Source organism: Lepisosteus platostomus, chromosome 12 (assembly GCF_059453375.1).
Source record: "Lepisosteus platostomus isolate fLepPlt1 chromosome 12, fLepPlt1.hap1, whole genome shotgun sequence".
In the NCBI taxonomy this organism is placed as follows: domain Eukaryota; kingdom Metazoa; phylum Chordata; class Actinopteri; order Semionotiformes; family Lepisosteidae; genus Lepisosteus; species Lepisosteus platostomus.
The window spans coordinates 4,158,348-4,181,918 of NC_142622.1; the positions used below are offsets into that span (position 1 = coordinate 4,158,348).

At 38.9% G+C, this 23,571-nt stretch overlaps 2 protein-coding genes across 4 annotated transcripts in view; one reads left to right on the plus strand and one right to left on the minus strand.

Moving 5' to 3' along the window:
* Positions 1 to 1,817: 1,817 nt before the first annotated feature.
* Positions 1,818 to 9,014, minus strand: LOC148650885 (protachykinin-like). Of its 2 annotated transcripts, XM_088600482.1 has the most exons (5): positions 8,299 to 8,991; positions 6,614 to 6,716; positions 5,582 to 5,605; positions 3,019 to 3,072; positions 1,818 to 2,423 (listed from the first exon to the last, which is right to left on the minus strand). In XM_088600482.1, the coding sequence occupies exons 1-5, from the start codon at positions 8,410 to 8,412 to the stop codon at positions 2,377 to 2,379; spliced, it is 342 nt and encodes a 113-aa protein (XP_088456608.1). In that variant the 5' UTR covers positions 8,413 to 8,991; the 3' UTR covers positions 1,818 to 2,376. The 2 variants fall into 2 exon arrangements, with proteins under 2 accessions (XP_088456608.1, XP_088456611.1); XM_088600485.1 differs by lacking the exon at positions 5,582 to 5,605 and having other exon boundaries at positions 8,299 to 9,014.
* A 4,721-nt stretch (positions 9,015 to 13,735) lies between these two features.
* ngly2 (N-glycanase 2) overlaps positions 13,736 to 23,571 on the plus strand; it is a 66,810-nt gene continuing 56,974 nt past the window's right edge. For both annotated transcript variants that reach the window (XR_015925600.1, XM_088600491.1), the window contains exons 1-3: positions 13,736 to 14,445; positions 14,988 to 15,127; positions 16,975 to 17,150. Coding sequence is in view for 1 of the 2 variants with exons in the window: in XM_088600491.1 (XP_088456617.1) it covers positions 13,940 to 14,445; positions 14,988 to 15,127; positions 16,975 to 17,150 (822 nt within the window). In the remaining variant the exon portion in view is untranslated. The remainder of the gene's footprint in view (positions 14,446 to 14,987; positions 15,128 to 16,974; positions 17,151 to 23,571) is intronic.

Below are 23,571 nucleotides of genomic sequence, written 5' to 3' on the forward strand. Positions count from 1 at the left end.
GAATCTTTGATTTAGCCTTCTGCTCTGCCCTTATTGGATAATCTGCTCTCGGATCTGAACTAAGCGATCCGCATAGGGTCCAGCTCTTTATTAGGCCACCGCTCTGACATTGATGCTTTACACCCCAGAGGATCTCAGTTTGTTCTGCATATACTGTAGGAAGGTACCCACTGCATCCACCAATACAGTGCAGAGCACACCTGGGGGGTATTTAGAAGTCATTATACATCAGTATCCCCACCAGGGTTTATACTCCTAGTCTTATAAACAGTGCCATGGGCTCGATGTATTCACCAAGCAGTCGGGGGCTCAGTGTAATGTTTTCTCCAGTAGCACATTGTCCCCAGTCACGGTGACGGTCAGGAAGGAAGTAGTGTCACCTGCGGCTGGGCCACCAAAATCTCTTACAGTGTCAAACTTGTATTTTGATCGGCTGCCAATTCCTTTGCCCCGCCAAGGGGTTTCATGATATGAGCTGCACCATCTGATGATGAAACAAGATGGTCAGTTCGCCTGTGATCTGTTGTAACACCATAAGGTTACCTTCTGGTATTTAACAACTTTTCAGTGGAAACCGGCAGAGGTTTTGTTAGGGTCCTATATAAAGTTAACTGTATCAAGGTAAGTTTATTATGTGCATTGCAAAACACAAGACACAAAAAACTCTGATGACTGGGCCAGGGGCGTTTAAAACGCAACAAGTGCTGTTGGTTCCAATTTTTTTTTTTTGCATTTTATTGTCTGACACTATGTGTGCTGTACACACAGTGACCCACATCTGTTGAGTATTTACACATTTACCCTTACAACAAATAAAATTAAATAATAAAAAAGCACATTGCAAATTCTGTTTTCTTGTTTAAGTGCACTTCCTAACAGCTTCTTCTTGTGTTCCTTGTGACTGTCTAAGTCCAGAGACTGATTTGCCTTCCAAACAGTACAGTAGGTTTTCCAGTGTGAAGGCAAGGGAAAGATATTTCTGTGCCTCTTATTTCATGAAGAAGGCCACATCCAGGGGTCTGTGCAACAGCCACAAGGCAAGAGCAGGTTTATTGTCAGATCGACTGAAGGACCACAATCTGTGATTGTGGACAAATACCGCAGCTGTAAATTTAGTAAATTTTGTAAAGGAGTGTCTTCCAAAAGAGGACATGAATAGGGTAGCCTAATGGAAAGATGCAAAGCCTTCAGAGTTCATGACAGGGAGAGAGAAACAGGTAGGTGAGAACAAGAGCTCTTTTACTGCCTTCTGATAATTAACTAATGGAGATCCTGCAAAGACTAGAAATTCCGAAACAGTAAAAAAAACAAAATATTGGAGGGGAATAGAAAAATGCCCTTTTTGTTCTCATAATACAATCTATAGGAACAAGGATTAGTAATTGCTATGATATTAGATGCTCTTTTACTGTTCTTCGAGGCTTAGTGGAGACCGAGAGGGCTGAGAGTTTTTCCCAAAGGCAAGTGCAGAACATTGGCAGGCATGGGTTACTTTGTGTGACATCACACAGCCACGTAAAGTTCCATATCAACAGAAAGAATCAGAAAGTCAGGGCCAGACTGGTGGGCAACAGTTCTCTATTTCGATCTCCGTTTATAGTTGAATTTTCCTTGTGATTATTTGTTGCGTTGTTTTTCTTAATTTCATAATTTTCCACTTTTCTTGTTATATTCCATAGATCCATCTCACCTTGTCAGATATTTCAACTGAACCCCTTGAGAGGTTTTTTTCAAGTATTACAACTACCTATTGGCAAATATTGGCAAACTGGGGGCCATGTACTGCAACTGCACAAACCATTCCAGGAAAATGAAAGTTCTGGTAATTAAAAATATTTTAATATGTTCTGGCACTATCACAAAACAAGACACTGACTTATTTTAGAAACCAACACCTTAGAAATAATAACAATATACAATCACAAAGAATAAGACATGCTGTGATAATACAAATATATTTGAATGCATTTTTACTACAGTACATTATATGAAAACAGAGTGAGGCACTATGTTACATGGTTTGACTGTGCATAATTCCCAGGGAAGAGGCCTGACTGATAATTAGTAACCAAAAATAGTTTCTTCCTCTTTTGTTTCAGTATAGTAGATGTAATTTATTCTGTGACAGACAACATGAAACCACAGATTTCCTTTTATACAGACTAAACCTTGACAGCCCACATCTCTTGTTACTGGAAAGTAAAACTGGTACAAGTAGCATTACCACAATGTGAAAATAATGGCTTTATTAAAGGTACAACCTAAACCAACAATAAATAAAAAAGAAATTAGTTGTCAAATTTACATATCAGACCTCTCTCCCACTATTGACAGGAATGACTCTGAGTGAAGCGAACATTTTTTTTAGCTGCTCTGCTAACGTCGCTTATCATAGTTCTGTATTGTGCTCCATTCATATGAATCTGCAAAATAAGAATAAAAAGACATGGTTTGCAGTTGTAAGTGTACTGAGACATGTACTACTTTCTCTCTACTACTTTGTGTACTACGTTTGTGTTCTTCAGCTATATTTTTATCACATTACAGTACTCACTTGACAGCCATCATGATTTGAATTAAATTTAGGAAGGGCAGGGCTTAAATTCTTAGCCAGAGATCCAGCCTTTTTGAGGCAGTGAGATGGTCTCTCTGCGGGTAGACTGAATTATGCAGGCTTGACTTCTCTAGAGATTCCCCCAATAAAAGATATCAGATCCCTTGACTGAAAAAAAAGTGTCACAGAAGCTTATCCAGTTGCTTGCTTTAAACTCTGAGCCCAACAGACCGGACCGGAAGGCAGAAAGAGAAATTAAGTTCAACTACATAACAGCATCAAGAGAAGAAGATATCTTTTCCAACCACGTGTTCTGGTTGAGTGTGTGTGTACTCAGGAAAGGACAGAGCGATGCAAGTGAGAGGGCGAATTTGGAACAAAAAGGTCTTCTAGAATGACAGTCCAATTCTTCCTTTTCTTCTGATTCTTCAGATTATTCTAATTTGCTGAACAAGATCACTTACCTGGCTCCTCACTTCGTTTCCCCATCAGGCCAACAAAGGAATTCAATTTTTGCCCTAAAAAGAAATGAAAATCAGAATTCAGATCCTGTTTTTTCCGAGTGGACAAAGGTACATGTACAAGGTACAAAATGCTTAGCACCAAATATGTTTTTTAAAAATGATTTGTCAAAACAAGATAAGGAAATTGGATTCCATTTCTCATTATATATCTAGGAACACTTTTCAGGGTATGGTGAGTTTAAGGAAAATGCAGTCACTATAAATTGTAGGAATTAATATTAATTAGGTGTTAGATGTTAATTCCAATCTGAAAAGTAAACGAAAGAAGAGTCAAATTGTTGTTTTTTCTTTCTTTTTGCTTTTCAGCACATAATGAATCTCTACTTCTTTCTTTGGAGATCACATGCTACACGGCATGCACTAACCTCTTCTTAAATAGCTCCCGCTGTTTCACAATGCAGTGGTAGAACAAAAGCTGTTTTTCCGGCAAAGTCAGTTAGGTCTTGGTCTACCCTGACGAGCTCTAATAATGGAGCAGCTATCCATGGCTGCTAACTTTGACCTTATACAGCATGCGCAAGGTGGAGTTTAGAAAATGTTTCTGATAGTTCTGCCACCCTCATCATTGTGAAATGGTAAGAGCTCATAAATATTCATGCCCATATTGTATATCTATCATGGCTCTAAAGGGATTGTTTTTCTTCATTTTTTATTTCATTGTGTAGTCTTCTGAGCACATTGCATTGTGCAGAAGGTGTGAGAGATCAAAGGGACATATTCTTTACTCATCCACTCTGTTTGTTTTACTAACAGCCCTATTGAAGGCTTCCATGCCCTTGTCCATCCGCTGAAATGAAATGCTGAACTGGGGGACTTGCAGGTTTCTCCCGATCAATATTCTAAATGGCTTCAATGTGAGTAAGACCATATTTATTAATTTTAAATGCCTGTTAGACGGCTTCATGTCAGTGAAAAAGCTTTTGCAAAATGTTAATTAAATCTAGGACTTTGCACGTTTAAAGAGAAGCTCTTGCATATTTTCTTTCAATGAATACATACAGTAACTGTAAAATGCTGAAGATGTGAAGGTAAATGTCCTTGATTCTACTCTGTGAAATACTTTTCCTGGCCTTTGAAATTAATTTTTCAGATATTTATGTTATTGTAAATACACATTCATGGAAATATTAAAAAAGAGTCCAGTTCTCTACACACTAAACCTATACCATATTTCTAACAGCATCAAAACAATTAACAGGATACATATGAAAGGAAAGAAAACTAAGCATTCAAAGAAAGTTTTTAAATGTTTGGCAGTACACTATGTCTCACAGAAGTTGAGATCATGTGATATCAAGAAAAAAAATGATGTAATCTGAGTAAAATGGCTAATTTTTAAACCAGAAAGTGGTAATGCACATATTTGAAGGTTATACTTGTTGTGACTGCTTCTTCAATTAATTAATGCCTGAAAAACTTTCTGCACTTTGCTATAACTGACAAGACATCTTTTGGTGGTAAATCAAACACAGATGTCTGACAATTGATTAACTCTTATTTACTGTTTTGCAGTTTTAGAAGTTGTTTAATGTGGAGTCCTGGCAACAATAGATGTCCTACTCTGGAAATGTGAGAGACTATTGGAAAATGTGTCTCAACTATGAACTGTTTTCCTATTATGAACCTACAGTATGTTGTGTATGTTATTTTTATATTTAGTTAAAGACTACAAGTTTTATGACTATTTCTTTTCCATGGGGAAATATTATCTAGTATTCGGTTAAGAGCTGCATCTTTATTCTATCAGTCATTGTCCTCCATGAGGATTTTGGGTAGCTTATGCAGCCCAAACGTCCTCTTGTCCTGCACATCTGTAGATCCTCACCCTGTCTTTACTGAAGTCTCCATTAAAAACAAATCCTGCAGAACCTACAACCACAAGTCTTTGGTCTTTGAAATGTGGCTCTGACATCTTGTCTGTGTTGCTGACCCATAAATGGGCTATACAAAAAGCACATTCTCTACAGATAACTGAGAATTAACTTAAACCTACAGTTGAAATTATTCTGGTACAGGATTGCTCTGTAGAACATGCAGATGAGTCAGAAAAGCAGTAAATCTCCATTTACACTTTTATATAATTTTCTCATTAGTACAGTCCATTTTTCCTAGATTAAATCATGAGTACCTGCTAAGACATTAACTCAATTATCATTGAACACTAAACAGATAGCATGTACAGTAACAAAAATGTAGACTCCATTTTAAATAAATTAAAAATTCACAATAGCTTCTGCAATCAACTCTTTAAAGGTTTTACTCACATAAAAACTACATAGGAATGGGACTTATAATTGCATCGTATAAAGATGTGGGATGAGATTTCTGCAAATGGATACATCCACAGATTGGTTTTGATCCACCAATATTCTATCTCACTTTCAAACAACTGAAGGATGGCTGTAATAGGTCTTTAGTTCTTTGGCAAACGCTTATTTGTCACTTAGACACATCTAAAACTACACAACAATTTCAAATAATAAGTAGAATGTTTATAACTTACTTTTACGGGTTATTTGTGCATTTGCTAAAATGAAAAAGAGAAAAATACTGAGTTTTCATAAAAAGTAATTACACGTAAATGTGTTGCACAGTGTTAGCTTTTCCAACACAAACATTTTTCAGGTTTTTAATGTTTCCATGAAAAGCATTAATCTTAAACATTAGTACAGTCAAGATGTTATGTGTAAGTAATTGCTTAGTTTGGGGAATTCAGCCGTATGAAAATATATTTCCTAGGTTCTGAAACAGTAAAAACACATGAATTCGTCAAGTGATTGAAATCATGAATTTAACATGTTTAACAACTGACTGAAAATGGGACAAGATTAAGTGCCATTTAAGAAGGCAAAAACTATTTTTTTTACACTGTGTCGCAACAAACCGCTTTCTGCATCAACAAATCGAGATCAAAAGAACATGTTTTTCCTCCATACTAAAACATGCAGATTGAAATAATAGTAGGAACAGCGAGAGTTAATGTTACACTAAACCACTTCATCAACCGGCACTCTAATCTTATTGATTAGACATTGTACCATAAATCCCTGGTAAAGAGAAGAGAAAAAAATATAAAACCTACGAGCACGTTCATTCATTTGGAATTTATATTTTAGCCTACATTTTCTAATGCGGGGTTTTCGATTTGTCAAAGACCATCGTCACCATGAAATAAGAAGTGAACTTGAAGAAACTGCTATCTGCCACTCCAGGACATTGCAGTGGTGGCCAAAAAGGAATCCTTCGCTACACTTATTCTCGCCAGGCGGCTGTTACAACGTGTAACTTCATGTCATTGATGAAAACACATCCTTTGATTTCCATAAAGTATAGGTGGACGGTAGGTACAGCTGCAGGAATACAAAGGCAGTGGGTTGTCTGATCTGTGAATGCGAGTCTAAATGCTTTATTCAGCTACTCAGCGGAGAGAAAAATGGAGCAGGATGGACAAGAGCAGGGAAGGAGGGAGAGAAGGAGAGAGGAGATGTAGGCAGAGGAGAAGGACTCGATCTGGAAACGGTACTCACGACCTTACCAGGGGATCGCTTGCCCATCAAACCAAAAAACTGGTGAGGTCTAGGTTTTCTCGTGATTCGTCTTAGAATTTCTTTAAACGAATCGGGTGGTAGCCATTCATCCTGGGGAAAAAAATGAGCAAACTGCATTAATAATGTTAAAATTGTAGACCTTGAAGGTGTCCCTCTTCCACCTTTTATACAAGAAAACCAAATTTTGACACAAAGAGGAATGGAAATACAGTGCAATTATTCTTGAATGGAAGAAAAAAAAATCAATTTTAACTTTAAAATAAACCCTATTTTATTTCCTCCTGTCAAACTAGCAATTCAAGCACAAACACAACTCTAATCTTGTTTTCCGGGTGCAGAATTGTGATTGAAAGCAATGACGTGGAAGCTTTGAAAAATGTTGGTAACAATCTGTGTTGAGCAACAATTAACACCATTTTTATAATCCGTTATCCTGAACAAACTTGTCACATCCAAATGAACCTCAACTTAAAAAAAAAAAGTCCTATATCATATTTTGGCATTTGATTTCAGCTTGTGCTTAACCGACACCTTGGTGTTTATGATATGTATGTCATACTTTAAAAAAACTTTCATTTTAGTTATTTTACAAGAAATTAAGGCGACGTATCGGCTGTTCTGTAAGGCACCTGTTTCGGGTCGACGAACTGACAAATTTGCGCGATGTGTAAGAAAATAATAATCTGTACAAAAAGGAGACTGTCCCCTTCTTTGGCTGTCGTCCAGTCCGCAATGTCAAACGCAAAACGCGCCGTGCAGAGAAAATCCAGAGTCTGGAGCAAAAGCAATCAGCTTTAAGTAGACACCAGGCGGCATACATTAGTATGAGTATTGATTTATAGATCTGTTCGTCTAATAAAGCTGTGTCTGATGTTAATGTGTCTTATAATCAGGTTAAGGGTTCTGGGCAATTAATGGTAACAGTTTTAACTATGTAATACACCATTCCCGTTAAAGTAGAGGAAATTTAAACGTTAAGAGGAAAAACATGTATTGATCAAACAGTTTTGAACACAAAATGTTTTCAATCTGTATGTTAAACGGGCAATACAAGAGCATCCAGTGACCTGTTTTGAATACAGTATTAAATAACCATGTGGAATTATCTTGAATGTGGTGTTATAGTAGTAGCAGTGTATTTTATTAATTGGACGTATGCTTTCACGGATTTCACAATAAACACTAATAAAATAGCACCTGTATTCATTTTAAATGTACATAATAATGTGCGTTGTTGTAATAGTGCGCGATTTATTACTTTCGTCTGCGTCTTACGCCGGTGCTGCTAATACAATTCTAACTGTAAATATTACCTCACAGATAAAATGTCTTAAAAAAGAAAATGTAAACCTTACAGAAACATAGACTGCCCAGCTAAGTATCAGAACAGACATTTCTGTTACTAATGTGGAGCAGAAGAGCGAGAATTGACAATATCCGCCTTCGGTAGAGTACTTCGAAGTAACTTAAAGTGTGAAACATAAACTGAGAACTGGAAAAATATGACAGGTAAAAATCTCACATTTTAGCAGGCATGTATATAACAGAATGGTTTGCACATTACGATAGCTTAGCTGGTTACCAACAGCGGCAAAGCGCAAGAACCATCTACTCTTTCTCAATGGGGCAAAATGTCACAAAGTGAGTAAAAAAATAAAATAAGAACCAGTACCTGTATCTGATTACTGTCAGTCCAATAATTTAGATCTTCACTCGGACCCATTTCTTCACTGAAGACTTCGGCGAGGATGAGAAACACTACCACGAAGGACAGCAGTCGCTTCATTGCGAAGACCGCGATGCGCGCACTTCTGCGGGAGCTCTCCTCGTCTGGCTCAGAGAGCGGGCTGGGAGCGGGTCTGGACAGAGCAAGATGTGAAGGATACGGAATGCACTGTCCTATTTAAACAGAGCAACTCGAACTACTGTGCGGCTTCGGGTTCTTGACGTGATGAATTCCAATTGTTGTTTTTTTTTCTCTTCCCCTCGTCCAGTCAAGGCTACACCTGCGAACAAAATACCTTCTCCATACAATGTAGTTCACGCACAAAACCTCCGCTCTGTGAACCAAGCCTCAGCTCCGCGCTTAGCAATGCTTTCACTCCGCTTTTGGCTGGTCCTAGAGAGGACACTCGAAACGCCCCGCGCTTTTATAGCTAGAGATCAGGGGGTGTCAGGACTCTTTTAATTTGCTTAAAAACAATTACTTTGCTTGGCAGGTGGTTTCCAAGAATGCCGTGACTAGTTTCCGCGTATATTTTACATACAGTCGATATTCGATTAAAACGATGTCCTGTGACTCCTTTTGGCTGCCCAAGTTATCGATTGAAGAAATCAGTGTGCCCCGGGAAACAGAATGCCCAAGTCGTCTTAAAAAGTCTTAGTGACGCACGTATCCAAGACTTGTACGTAGATAACGCGGCCGAATGATGGCTAAGATAGGGAAAGCGGTGCAATTTTGTTACTTAATCAAAGGCACGGTTATGATATAGTACCGAGGAATACTCTTGCGGCTTTACCGTTTCCTACACATTCTTGGGAAGTAGTTGTAACTTGCAACAGTGTGCAGCAAGTTGTTTCTATGTTCTCCTACTGATACACGTTTAGATCCACTTTTTTATTTGCGTATGTTGTTGCTCTAACTTTTTGAACCTCCTGTGTGCTGAAAATAAACATAATAATTGATGGACCAACAGAAGTACCTCTAATGGTGAACTAAAAATGGAAGCACTGGAACCCTTTGTCTTTGCATAGGTTGTTAAGCAGAAATATAGTCTTACAATATTATTGAAGGTCCTATTCGATCATAAAAAATCGTTAGGAACAGCATGTAATTAAATAATTGCACTTTTAATACAGTGTATGTCCTGTTTTCACACAAACATTCTGTGGGGAAAGAAACCTAACTTTCCCATAGCTTTAATAAAATAAAGCTAGGGATATATTCTGTTCTGCATTCGTCTTTTTTTGTTTCCGATACTTTTAGTCTCCAGCAAAGCACAACCTCTGTATAATCTATGTGTACAGAGAGCTATTCATGTGTACCAATTTCCATAGTTTTCAGGTCATCCCCACAGAGTCTGCAGAGGTCGAAAAGCAGAGCTAACGTCGTTAGGATAAATACATTTCTGCATCTACTGTGTCGGGTTTAGTGAGGACTGAGGATGATGTTGGTTGAATCTATGGTACGCGTAAAAACAAATGCACGGAAAAACAAATAATAATTGATATTTACTTGTTCAATAAATAAAATCGTTGACTAATACTTTGTAAATGCGATTTACAGCTGATGGACATTCTTTCATTTCCCGGCAGTAATCCCATTTAAGAAACCAAGTCATGATCAAAATGATCTCTTGACATTACCTTTCTAATCAGTTCGATCACATTTCAGCAGAGCAGAACAAAGAAAGCTTTATCTGTTATATTTTATCTATTTATCTTTATATGCGAAAAAAATGGTTTCCTTTCTCAACACCATCACCAAGGGTACGCCCTGTCACCAGAAAGCTGTCGTTTTAACAATCGAGAAAACATGTTTCCTTTTCTGTTAGGGTTTGTATTAAATTCCCTGTCATTCATATGTTTCATCTGGTGTTTACAGCTTTGACTCGATTAAAGTACATGTCCGCCGTGGGACCTGCCAGCCCACACACTGCCCTCAAGATGAAGCTAAAAATGTGTCCTTGTGCCTCTCTTTACACCAGTGTCTGATGGCGAGAATCCTGACCCTGTCAGTGAGGAGCTGTCATTCACTTCTTTCTGTATCTCCACGGATTATAGAAAGAAAGGACCCTGCTCTCTGGGGAAGGGATTCTTTAGAGTGGAAGTCATATGTGGAGCTTCTGTGACAGCGAAGGTTTATGCAGGTACTGTGTTACTGCATTTGTCCAGCCTTGATTACTGTCCATATTGTAGTGTGGTATTTGGTTCTTCTACAGTGTTAGCACCACGGCCTCATCTTCGCTCCATTAGCAAACTTTATGAGCTCACTAAACAAATCAGAGCCAAGTTCATTGGTGTGAATCAGGGAGAGGAGCAGGCCTGATGCAGATTCCTGTGTTACTCCACTAATGTCATCCCAATTAGAGCTTTCCCCTTTTCCCAGAGCTCTCTGCTTTCCGTACATCAACCAGTTCCCAGTCCACCTGCATATATTAGCATTGATTACTTTAGTTTTCAACTGGAGGACTAATCTTTTATGTGGAACTGCATCAAAGGTCTTAAGCTACTTAGGTTAATTTGTTCTTTTGCTTGTGTAGGGAACTAAAAAATTAAACAGGATTCCAAGTCCATGCTGACTACACTGTACAATCCAATTAAGACTTCAGCCAAGACATAAAGAATCCTCTAATTTAAGTCATCTTAATGTATCTAAAATGTAACATATACAAAGTCATTTCAAAAAAGAGGGTTCAAGGGAGTATAAATAAGGTAATAAAGAGGGCAAAAGACCACTAACGGTGAGAAACAAGCTCTTTCAATAGATTTGATCAAGCAGATTGTAGTAACACCATTATCTGTTCCATTATAGGCCCAGGGGAATGGCATATCAGAGCAACGTGTGTGTGGAGTAAATATCTTTGATGATAACAGCAGGACAGGCCTTCCAGATGAGCCACAACCTTGGTGTTCAATCGTCTCTTCCAAGGAGGAGGATGTCTGCAGTAGCTGTGTCCAGACCTGGTCAGGAGAGCAGCTGTGTCGTCCAGTTTGCATTCCAGCTCGGCTCTTCAGGAGTGAAAGCAGCTGGCTACTGGCTGTACTAAACCACTTTAACGGCTTCTCCCAGCCCTTTAGGTGCTGCTGCTGCTTTAAAGGGACCGTGGCAACCTGCAGATACACGGGAGAAACAGGAGTGCACATCCCTCCTGTTCTGCATTAAAGGCCCGATTAGGGAAGACAGAGGTGTGAAGAGTGCCGTTGTGGTCAAATCCTGCTCTAGGTACTACATACTGTCACGGGAGTCAGAACTGCGTTGTTAAAGACCCTGTGCAGATGGAAGAATCCGGAAATGACAGCTGAGGAAGATACAGCAGGGTTAGGATGGATTGACAGACAGGGGGTGGTGACTGTAGGGATCTGTGCACAGGGGGGGAAATGCAGAAGCAGCCAAGTCCAGGGAAGCCCAAAACGGGAAGTTGGAGCGCAGCCTGTAGTCCAAAGGCCGGGAGATCCATCCAAGACGAAAACAGGATTAAAAGGGACTGGGATCCGGAACAGGGACAGGAACTAAAAGCATAACGGGACCAGGCGCTCTGAGCCCCAGACCCAGACGGTCAGGACGTCAGGGAATAAGGCCTGCCCTCGGGCTACCCGGGGAACAGGCAAGCCTTGTGGTGTCCATCTTCCGATACTGAGCCCAGAACTGCCGAGACGCTAGGCTTTTGCTTTGAACCAAAATTCAAACGAGACGCGCCAGGAAATAATAAAAGCTAATCATAACAGAAAGGGGTAGGAGTGCCCTCTAGAGGAGGGATGTGGAACATAACAGATACAACATCATTCATGGGCAGCTGGACTACTGCACAGTGTTCATCTGCTGGATGTTCACCCACCTAGCCAACTTAGTCTACTGCATCTAACCATCCAGTAGAGGTGCAGTTTTGATCAGGGCACGGCTGCAGGGGATGGAACAAGAGACAAAAACAGGACCCATGACATGGAAACATCAGCCATGCAACAGGAAGTTGACAATTTTGCAATCAATGTTGTAACAAGTATGTATCTGGGGACCAGCAGGGTGCGCTTCAGGTTGATTGCCTCTGGAGGGGCGACACCATCAAAGCCGAGCCCCACTGCTTTAAGCTGAACCCGTCGTGGGGAGGCTTGTCGATGACACTGACCCACGTTGCTGTGTTGCGTCATCATCTGGCTGCTTGACAATACCAGGACACAGGTGGCTTGACACTTCCGTTAAACCATTTAAACCTAGTTTGTTTTTTAAAAAAAGGTTTTCCTCGCTCGAATTGACTTGATGTGATTTTGTGTTGAATTGGGTCCACACGTCTCTCAGGGTATGACCAACACTGAGGATACCCGTAAGAAAAGCAACCGTGCTTCACCGCAGGAGTGCTGGGACTGAACCATCACTGTAAATGGTTTTTGGTTATGTACCATTTTAATGTGACTCCGGACTCCTAGGTTGAGATTCCTCTATTCACACCTGTCCTTGTCTAGCGCTCTACCTTGTGCGTGTTTGTGTGTCTCTGTCTCTGTGGAGTCGTTTGTAATGTAATGGGGGTGGGATGTGGTGCTAGTGTACAGTCCAGGGAAAAAACCTGACTGTTTTTGCCACTAGATGGAGCTGTCCTTGTGACACTACGCTGCATTAAAATACGGAGTGATCCCGCTTTTTAAGAGACGTATCTAGGTACAAGCGAAACACGTATCCATATTTAAAACTGAACAAGAAGTTCCTACAGTATGTTTGAAATGTGACCATTTTATCTTTTCGTTTCTGTGTTCTTCAATTGTACTTTCCAAAAGCTTTGCTTGCATGATGTACAGTTCTGAAAAGAGTATACCACTAGTATAAACGAGGACATTCAGGGGGCAACTGTAGGGTTGAATATTGCGTCTCAGAACATACCATATGGTGATCGCAGTTTCTCTTCTTTTCTCAAGACTGTGCAAATACACAAACTCACTCACCATTACATTGGTTTAGCCTCCGTTCTCCTCAGTATACATTACAAGAGCCATTTAGTATTCTGCAAACCCATTATTAAGGTTATTATCAAGATAATTATTCATCACGTAGCGTCAAAGTTCCTCAAAATATTGTTGTGACTGGAGGTTTATAGAGTCGTGCACATTCTAGATTATGAATTAAAAAGCTTCTGTGATTTACATTTGCTAGGTTAAATCGTTGAGTGAATTGGGGAATTTTAATTTTAATTTTTCTAGCACATAACAAAGTCCAAGGAAGATGCATTGTGGCTGTTTCGTGTACACATCAAATAATGAATGAACCCAAGCAGATCTTCAGGCCAAATGACCGATATCCGATTAATTATTTTCATTTATTTAATAATCAATTTAGCACCTTAATTTGTTTTGGCAAATCTGGGCCGCCGTACATAAACACAGCCCATGCTTCTTCTCACATGACCTTACAGGCAAATCGAAAGCGGTAGGGTTTGGTTCCTCAATTTGAAATCTGTTGCTCTTGCTGGCTCACTTCTGCAGCTCGTTGTTAGATTGCTGGATTGTTAAATACTGTTGGACAATTTTGACTGCAAAACGGCAGAACCTGTCCGCGATTTTAACTCCGAAGCGAAAACGATTCGGTCTTAATTCTTTTTATACACATGGCTTGGCTGTACTATGTGCCTTGGGCTCCTGTATTGTTCATCTTGCTACTCAGTTTGTCCAGGGGGGGTCATGCCTCTGCTGGTAACATTAATTCTAACAGGGTCGATACTCCTGAAGACCAATTATGGGGTGCATTTAGTCCAGCAAACCAGTTAAGGAAGAATACAGAGAAATTAATCTTTTTCAAATCTGGATGGAATTCGAAACCATTTAAAGATACGGATTATGCACCAGGAGACACGGCGCACGGATTTCAAATTAAAACGCTTGATGGGGACTTTGTCTACCCACCTCCCGGTGGGCTTAATATTTCCATAATCGTCCACGCATTTACTAATAAATCGGCTTTTCTTGAGTGTATGTGGACGTCTGACTCTTCCCTGACGGACTTGGTGGATAACCTTCCTGACAGTGCTCATGTAGTCTTCGTGTCCCTGGACGACACCGCCGAAGTTGATGTGCACTGGATGAGATACCAGATTCAGCGTGTGGCAAAGCAAAGGTGAATTCTCTTTACCATTATCGATTCAATCATAATGACATAAGTTGGAACACTCGCACTCATCCTGGAAATGGCCTTATTTACAGCATGGCACAAGTCCTTGACAGGAGTCCGAAAGTATTTTTACTCTGGAAGCGAAATAGGTTTTTGAAGGTTTTGTTTTGTGCCTTTGTTGATGTAAAAGCCATTATAAAGTTTGTAACTAGTGAGAACTCGGGGTTCATCCATCTTGAAAATCCAGCCAGGCGTACATATTTAAATTGGTTTCTCGACGAATTCAAAGTACAGATGGGTTTAAAACATGACAAGCATTTGTATGTAGAACGTTGGAGAATAATATTATAAAGATATTATTTTAGTCACTGTTGTTTCAGACTTTTAATGTGAATTTATAGACTATTTGGGAACAAGCTGTTATATTCAATAGAAATTCCACTGGATCTGTTTTGGGGGGTAGATTCTGAAGGTATAAAAAGAAGTTAAACATAGCACCATAAAATGCTTTTTAATGAAGTACACTATGAATATGCTGTTAAATACAGGAAGAAGGATATACTGGACAGACTGCATTTTTCCTCTGTTCCTGTGTACTCTCTGGGTAACTGGATTCCCAGTGTGCTTTATGACTGGAGATGTGAGGGCATCAACTGTGGGCTGAATCAAGCTGTTTTCACATCGAAAGGTACGTTATGGACAGAAATACCTGTCTGTGCATTTCTGAAATAAGTTTGGAGAAAGATAGCCCCTATATTTGTACGCCTATTCCGAAACTGCATGTAGCTCTTAGAACTTGTGCTTTTTCTTCCAAATGTGACTTAACAAGGGGTTATAAGTCAAAGGAGGGAATGTGGCCCATATTGCTTGATTTGAGGTCCTAGCAGCTCATTGATATGAAGATATCATCTTCGCATTTCTTGAAAATCATGTTTACGGAGGTCCAAATTGTACCTCTCAAAAGAGCCTGGGATTTTCTGAATACATGCACATCCGTTTTGAGTTCTTTTCTCAGCTTTCATTGTCATTGTTGCTCATGATCACTATTTTAGTTGTCTAAACTTATCTGTTTAGTAAACCCCATAGCAGAACGCGCAAATTAATACAAGCTTATCTTGTATTTCCAATGCACTTCTTTGGCTGTAGAGCGAGCTAGTGGGGTCTTCCCCTCTTCTGATGGCTCGGTTTGTAAAGGAATTGCAGTGCCTTCCATATGCCCTGAGCAGTTTTAGGGTTAATGTTTGAATCTGCCCTTTTTATGAAAGCCCAGAGTATTTTTTAAAGACTAGTAGCCAGTTAAAAGGCAAGTTCTGGCACACAAATAGAGAGGCTACTTTAATTTACATTAGAATAAGTGTCTATATTTGTCCGTCAACAATGTTTGTAGCAGGCAGGCAATATAATGAAAACGCGGTTTAATAAACCTTTTATTCTGATGAACACTTGTTTTTTTATTGTATAATGCTTGGTTGTAAAACACAATGAGCAATTTACCATTTCACAGGTCTAGTGAAACAACCGCTTCAGATACTTTGGCGTATTGTACAATGTAGAGGAGCGAGATCATTAATTCTGAGTGAGTGAGATTCTGAGGCTGTTCGATTACTAGCAACCAACATGAGTAAGATGCCATTTTGCTGCCTTTTTAAAAAGATTTCTCTGCCCAAAGCCTTATTCCTTATCAGAGTTTATGGAAGTAAAGCACTATAAGTTAGTGTTATTTACTGTACAAAGCAAGAGTTTGTTTTCCATGTATAACAGTTCATGCATAAAGTGCTTAACCAATGCTCTGTCTGCATGTGCAGGATGTAGTTGTGGTGACAGATGCACTAATGAGTCACAGCAAGGCAAAAGAGTCATTATAATGTGCAGTAGTGCCAAGTATTCATATTGAGATCCAAAATCAGACCATTTCACCGTGACTGTTATAGATGCTGAAATAAAAGAAAAAGGCCTAAATTTGCATTAAGTGGGCGTATTATTGTCAAGCTTAGTTACATACAAACTGTAACATTTAAATATTACTCTGAATACCAGTGGCACCAAACTCATGACATGTAGGTTTATTCACATGGAATTCAGCCAGGCTGTGTTGCAGCTTGTTATATTATTTTTTCTTTTGTTGGACCGTTGGAACTGAGGTTAATTTTTGGATCCATTTCTACCGTAGACTAGTGAGTAATTGCATTGTTTTTGAAGGGAGGTCATTAAAAGGCACGTTTTGAGGCCCAAAATTATAAGTCATCAAATGTAGCCTGTTTCATTTTCTAATGAATGTACAAAGGGCACCAACGTTTTTGGTCACAGCTCATGGTGACACATTATCTGTAATTAAAAAGAGTGGCCTGTAATTTCAGAAGTTTATGGAATGACTGACTTTAGCACAGTTTTATATTTTTCACATTTGCATGTTGCTTGTTCTGTTCGTTGAGCAATTGATTTTCACATTTAAAAGCTACAGAGGGTAACGCAGACCTGCAGGGATTTTGTGGAATGTATTTTCCTAGCTGTTTTTTTTTTTTTCCTGTTGCGCAGACTGGGATACTCCCATTGTTGCCAAACGGCTCGATGCGAGATACGACTGGCTGATGGGGCACTGGAGCAGACAGTCGTACGAGCTTGTCGATGCTGCCGATGGCTGCAACGTCTCCTCTGAAGTCAAGGGGGCCGTTGCGTGGGTTTCGGAGGGAGACTGTTCGTTTTTCACAAAGGTATGCATTCACGCTTTCTTGTAAGGATAGACGGAGCTATTGGTTACGTGAGGCGGAGGATCAGAAGACAACACGAAAGCCTTCTCCGACAGCTGTAGTCTGCCAATGCAGCTGTTCCTCCCACTGCTGGTGGGCACCTTCCACTAGGGGCTGAGCAGAAAGCACCAAACTGGCTTCACTTGTGACCTGAGCAGATTTTTAAACCACAGGCTTTCACCGATAAGGGTCATGAAAACACTCCTGCCCTTGCATGACTAATTCCCTTTCTATAGCTTCTTAATGAAAGCATTTGTTCTTGTCTATTGTGGCTAATATTAGAAGGCACACAATGTTCTGTACAGACCCTGACATCCTCTCAGCCACACAAAATCATTTAGTGCAAATTTTGAAAACATTTATTTTTATGTTGCCACCAAATTTAAAGACTTATTTGTTTAATTCACTTTATGGCTTGAGCAATGTCAAGATTATCCCAGTTTTTATTTAAGAGAAACGGACTGTTGCTCCCAATTTATCCATTGAAATCCTTCACTGCCTAACTCTCTCTTAGCTCATATTATCAACTTTGTTTCCACGTCCAGTTAATACAGTCATTTTTGTTACTGCTGTTTTATTTCTTGTCCTAAAGCTCCAAATGTACAGCAACAGAAGATTAAGCCAAAACCTGTCTTCGGCTGTGTAATGACATTAGTCTTTGAAGGTCATGTATCTAAGAGACTGATTCACGTATTTAAGGCTGACATCATTATATTATTTTTGTATGCTTTACCCTTACAGAGAGCTAGATTAGAGGACTCTCAATGATATTTAAATGATTGTTTTAAAGACACTGTTCAAGTCGTCTTCTTGTAATGTTGATGTATGGTTAACCCAAAATGATCAGTAATAAAGCACTTAATTACATATTACGTAATAACACTTATCTAAATATTACATATTTCCTTCCTCATCTAGACTCTTCTTCTAAATATTTAAGTAGGCTCATATTATTTGTCTCAGATATACATTTTTCCTTAGTTATTAAACAGTTAAAAAAAACAAAGCAATGATCATGGTGTAACATTGTTAGTGTATAGCTGACATCTACTGACTTTAGAAAAAACCAAAGGAGCTCTTGTTTTTGAGAAACATTTCTTCCTTAGTATGTATGCAGCGGTACTTTTTATGTTTTTGTTTTTTTATTACATCTGGACTGAATCTGGCGAATGTGTTGCCTGATTAAGCAGCTAATTCATCTGAGTGAAACTGACAAATGTCGAGTCACAAGTGATGGGCCAGAATGTAGATTTATTGAAGCTGCTTCTGATATTGTTGCTGCTGTGATTGTCATTTTGCCCAGTCAGGTAACTCAACTGGCTGATTGTGGTTCTCGGCACAAGTCAGGCACTAGCAATAGAGTGAGCTAGAGAGGCTCAATGTCTGTTGTTTTGAAGTTTTTAGGCAGCCTTCAACAAAATAATGATGGTATGTAATGGATATTGTTAATGTCAAATTATGACTTTTATCATTCTATTTGTCATGATTGTTTTATTCAACCAAAACATCCTAAATCCTTTATTACTTAGAAATAGAGCTCGAGGGTGTACTGTATGTGTGCTAATGTTTAAACATAGTTAAAATGGTAATTGAAACTTATATAGTACCTCGACTATATATAATTGTACTTATGAGCCCTTTTCTGACTTAATCAAACTTGAGATATTTTCATTTCAGTTTATTTAACATCATTCTATGTTATTTTTATAATAGGCTTTTTATCTGAAGTGTACACACCATTACCAGTCAGAAGTGTTTTTTTCAAGTGGAGTAGAAAATATTCAGGTTAGCGTTCCATTTCTTAGGTCTTCCATGCTTTGGAGTTGTTTCCCTACAATAGCTGGAAAATATTCTGTCCCCATACTCGTGAAATGCCTGTGACCTTATTTATCCTTCGTGTTAAAATATATAATAATGAGAGAGAACTTTACTAACACTTGGCTTGAGAGCAGGGATCTCAAGCTGTTTGGAGATTGTAGCTATTGAGAGAGGTATTGAATGTCATAATCACAGTGGATGTCCTTTGAGGTCCTGTTAAATTAATGGCCACTGCCAGATGAATATGTACAGAAAAGGCTTTGAGCTTTTAGAAACAGATGAAAACTGAACTTTTACCCTGCAGTTTATTAAAATTCCTCTCAATCACTGATAGAGGATTATGCAGCAAATCTGAATAAAAACCCCAGGAAATGCAGTAATTAGTCCCGTGCCAAAATGTAAATTGTCTTCAGAAAACAATTTAGAAGAAGGTGCAGCAGCAATCTAAAGATCCGAAGAGACTGGACGGCGCAAATTGTAAGTCTACATCCACGTTTTTTGCTCGAGTGCCAAGTCTCTCAGTAGACCTTTCATTTGATGCAAAAGAGACTGAGCCAAGTGGAGGGAAAATTAATCGGAACTAATTCTGTACCCTGACAACAGCCAGGTTTTAGAAATCATTATAGCGTCATTATCTTTCATATAAACATGGGCAGTCAAGGTGAATCTGACTTATCAAGATTTGGTGTCCCAAAGGCAAGGTTTTGTTAGTCAAATGAAGGATAATTCAGCAAAGAACACCTTCCTTTGGGAGGCAAATGTAATCCTTTTGCAAGCAGAGAAAGTCACACTTTGTAAATCTAACTTAAATTAGATTCCTGATACTAATGTGTAATGTGGTGGTGGCTCCCCCAGCAAAGACAGATTTAATTATGTTTCTGCCATCATGAATTAACATTCCCTTTCATACTTGTTTACACAAGGAGTGTATGACCGTGTTGCTGCTGGGATTTTATTCGAAAATTGAGATACTGTAAATGTATAGTTATAATCAAATGCATTTAAAAATCCTTCATTAACAGCTGCCAAGACAAACTGAATCATTAAGCATACATTCACTTATGGAAGCATTTAAGTATTAATGATTCAAAGCAAATTTTCTCAGAAGAGATTTAAAAATTGTGGAATCATTTTCTGAAAATGTGAAAGTAAACAGCTGTGGATACAGTTTTGATCATCTTATCATGTCAATAAAATGAATTATACGCTCTGCTTAGTTTATTTTTTGTCTTTACTTATACAATATTCATGAATGGATAAAGAAATACAAGGAAAATACAAAGGTTGGTTAGCTTGAGGTCAAAATGATTTGTAATTGTTGTTTTTTTGTGTTTATTTGCTGAAAGTCCATTTAAGATTCGTAGGAATAACCAAAGCGCTGTGGTAGGACATATTTTCGCCACTGTGTCCTTTACCAGAAAATGCAGGTTGAAAATTAATTAATGCCTGTAGTTTCCCCAGATAGATGTAAAACAGGGACATTGCAGATTTTTAAAAATCAGAATCTGGTTAGTAGGTAATGAATTCTGTTTATAAAAATCTGTAGGTGTTAATATCCTTTATCAAGGTAGACTAACAGTAAAAATTTACATTTCTATATACTGTATGCCAGTTAGAAGAAAAATGGTCTTTCTTTATTAATGTAACAAAAAACAATAGGAACAAGTAAAGGTTAATTTCACACTGAAAATGCAATGTTTTTGCTGTTGAGCCCTTTTCAGGTGTGAGTCAGGGTCTACATCCAAAAATTCTATGTATGCACTTACTGTAGGCATTCCTCAGGGCTCCGTGCTGGGTCCTCTGCTCTTTAGTATTTGCGTGTCACTTGTGACTCGGATCATGTGCCATCGTGGAGCTGGGTTTCACTGTTCTGCTGACGCCACTCAGATTTATTTCTGGTGAACTCGGATATTCAGATGGCTGTAGTTTCTGTACTTTAAAAGGTCTGTCTGAAATAAAGAAATTGATTCAAATTTTGGAGCAAGATCTTTACTGTGTGACACCGATACATGCCTTGATGTAATCAAGATTAGACGTAATGCCTCATTACCTTTTAAAAGGGGCTTCAATATCTTCAGAATTCTATGGCTAATGTGCATCAGCACGCAACTCCTGTCTTCTGGAATTTATACTGACCTCCTACGTAAACTTTAAATTGAATTTTAATATTCTTCTACTCAAAAGCCACAGAATGGTCTAGCTCTGAGTTAAGGACGTTTGACATGATTACACGCCAGTCTGAGATCTGCTGCTTAGACGGCCTTCTCTGAAGACCAGGCTCCACACAGTGGGCAGTAGAGCTTTTTTTATGCAGCACCACGTCTGTGGAGCTCACTGCCCAAATCCAGTAGTGGGTTTGTGACTGCATGTTTTAAAAACATGCTGAAAGACTTATTTCACGAACGGCCTTAACATGCAATTTAATTTTACTAATTAGCGGTGCTTCTGTTCCACCTTTTTTACTTTTTAGTTTATAGTTTAGTGGAGAAAATGAAATGCTTTAATACCTTTTCGCCTGGAACTGGAATCTAGCACATAATTGCAACATGGTATTAGGAGCAAAGTGCAAATGGGGGACACCATAAGGAAATTAAAAGGTTTTGACCACTTTGATTCCTTATTGATGAGCAGAAACCTACCAGGTAGTTGGCACTGGAGGGTCACAGATTGAATTAAGGAGAAAGAGCTGTACATTTCTCATCGCTGGAAATATTAAATATGAGCTACTGCTTGCCATCTCCTGACCCATCTGCCCACAACAACTCATCAAGTGACTGCATAAATATGGAACTTAAGAAGTGGTCAAGAACAAGCAGATCTATAGTCGGTGTACTGCCCAGGAGGGCAAAAGTGACAAGTGAAATGAAAAAAAACTTGAGATTACAGACCAAAACTGTTGTGGGCTACATTTTAACACCCCATTCTTTGAAAATAAAATAGGGCCCAGTCTCCTCACTGTAATTTTAGGGATCGGAACTTTTTCAAAAGATTTTTAACTTTATGAGTTCAAATAGAAAGCTTTTTTTTTTATTCACTAAAGCCAATTCAGAAATGGCTTGTGTATTTAAGCACAGCATTTGTTGCAGCCGTTATGCATTTAAATTACTTTCTTGTTGCTACAGCCCGACCAGAATCGACTCCTTTCAAATACCTCAAAGGACTGTAAGGTTAACAAGAAATCAATGTAAAAGAGGGAGTTCTGAATTTCAGGAGCTCGAATCTTCTATAAAGAGTCGATAGGAACAGGCATAGAAATGTATTTCTTTACAAATGCCATCAGAGTATAGGCTTGTCTTCATTGTAAAATTTAGAATATTTTGTAAGAGTTTTGTCAGTATTTGGTTTCGCATTGGACTGAATCTATATTCAGATTTCATTTGAATTGAGCGGACGTTTTACATGATGGAGAAAAGATGAAGTTGGAACGCGCCAAGGACAGGGAAGAAATCCAAGCAGCTGTGGCAAGGCGAAATGATTACACTAAATGTCTGGGTCACAAGCTTTTTGTTATCGGAACACACCTGAAGAAGGCTCCATAGCTGAAACGTTGTCTCTTTTCTTTTCAGCAGGGAATAAACCTTTACTTGTTCCTTTGCAGCCCATACCTGCTGACGCATCTCCCTACCTGAACTTCTTCATGCAGTGATTCTCTCAAAGGGATATGCGAACAAATACATATGCTTACCCACATATTTTGTACTTATCATTGATATTCATTTCATGATCACAAATAGAAGTTGCTTGGCTGTAAAGCAAAAAAAAAAATGGGATGGTAATGTCAAAACTATTACTTTTGAGGGGTTCTGTATATATTGTTCGTATATGTAAGCAGTTATATTTGCATTTGTGATTCATTTTCATAATCTTTTGAGATGCCCAGTGTGGCCATAGGGCAGGAGATTCTGTAGTGAGTTGTGTAGGCTTTGTCATTTGTGGTTATGGATTAATGGGTACAGGAAAGAATGTATTGCTGTACAGTTTTGAATCTATTTGTTGTGTTCCATGCCCAAAGGATCGTAAAGTGGTTTATATATAGGAAGACACCCACTTCAGTTCCCGCTGAAGTGCAGCACCCACCTGTCTGACGCCTGGCAGCTGTGACCCTCCAGAAGCCCCGCTGCAAAGCAGTGATTAATTGCTTGACCAACGGAGTTAAGGATGAACTGTAGGGAGGCCAGGTTGAACGAGCCCAGAGCAGAACGGTGTCTTCAGTAACCATGCACCACTTACAGCAGCTATCTGCCCTCTTTCCATCAAGTACTGACCGGTTTCCTCCTTCCATGCCTGCTCCTGAGAGCTGATGAGATCAGGCTTTTTGATATTAACCCTATACCACATAAATTCAGTTTAGGTCTTTAAATATTAGACTTGCTTAACACAAGAGCGTGATTCATTCATAGGTGCTAAGTTTTCAAAATGATTTGAGATACTCATCTTAAAATGTGTTCACATTGACAAAACATGACTCTGTCCTCCCTTCAGATTAAACCAAAGCATTTCGTACTGTTAATGAAGGCTTCATTACTGCAGTACTGCGAAGTAAGTTCTGCTAATAAGACACAGTTCC

Bases quoted from the DNA above. Each gene is read 5' to 3' on its own strand.
- LOC148650885 (XM_088600482.1), bottom strand. From the start codon at position 8,412: ATGAAGCGACTGCTGTCCTTCGTGGTAGTGTTTCTCATCCTCGCCGAA. The intron at 6,717-8,298 runs GTACTGGTTCTT...TTTTTTCCCCAG, and splicing joins CTGACAGTAATCAGATACAG to GATGAATGGCTACCACCCGA. The intron at 2,424-3,018 runs GTAAGTGATCTT...CTTATTTTGCAG, and splicing joins GAAACGAAGTGAGGAGCCAG to ATTCATATGAATGGAGCACA.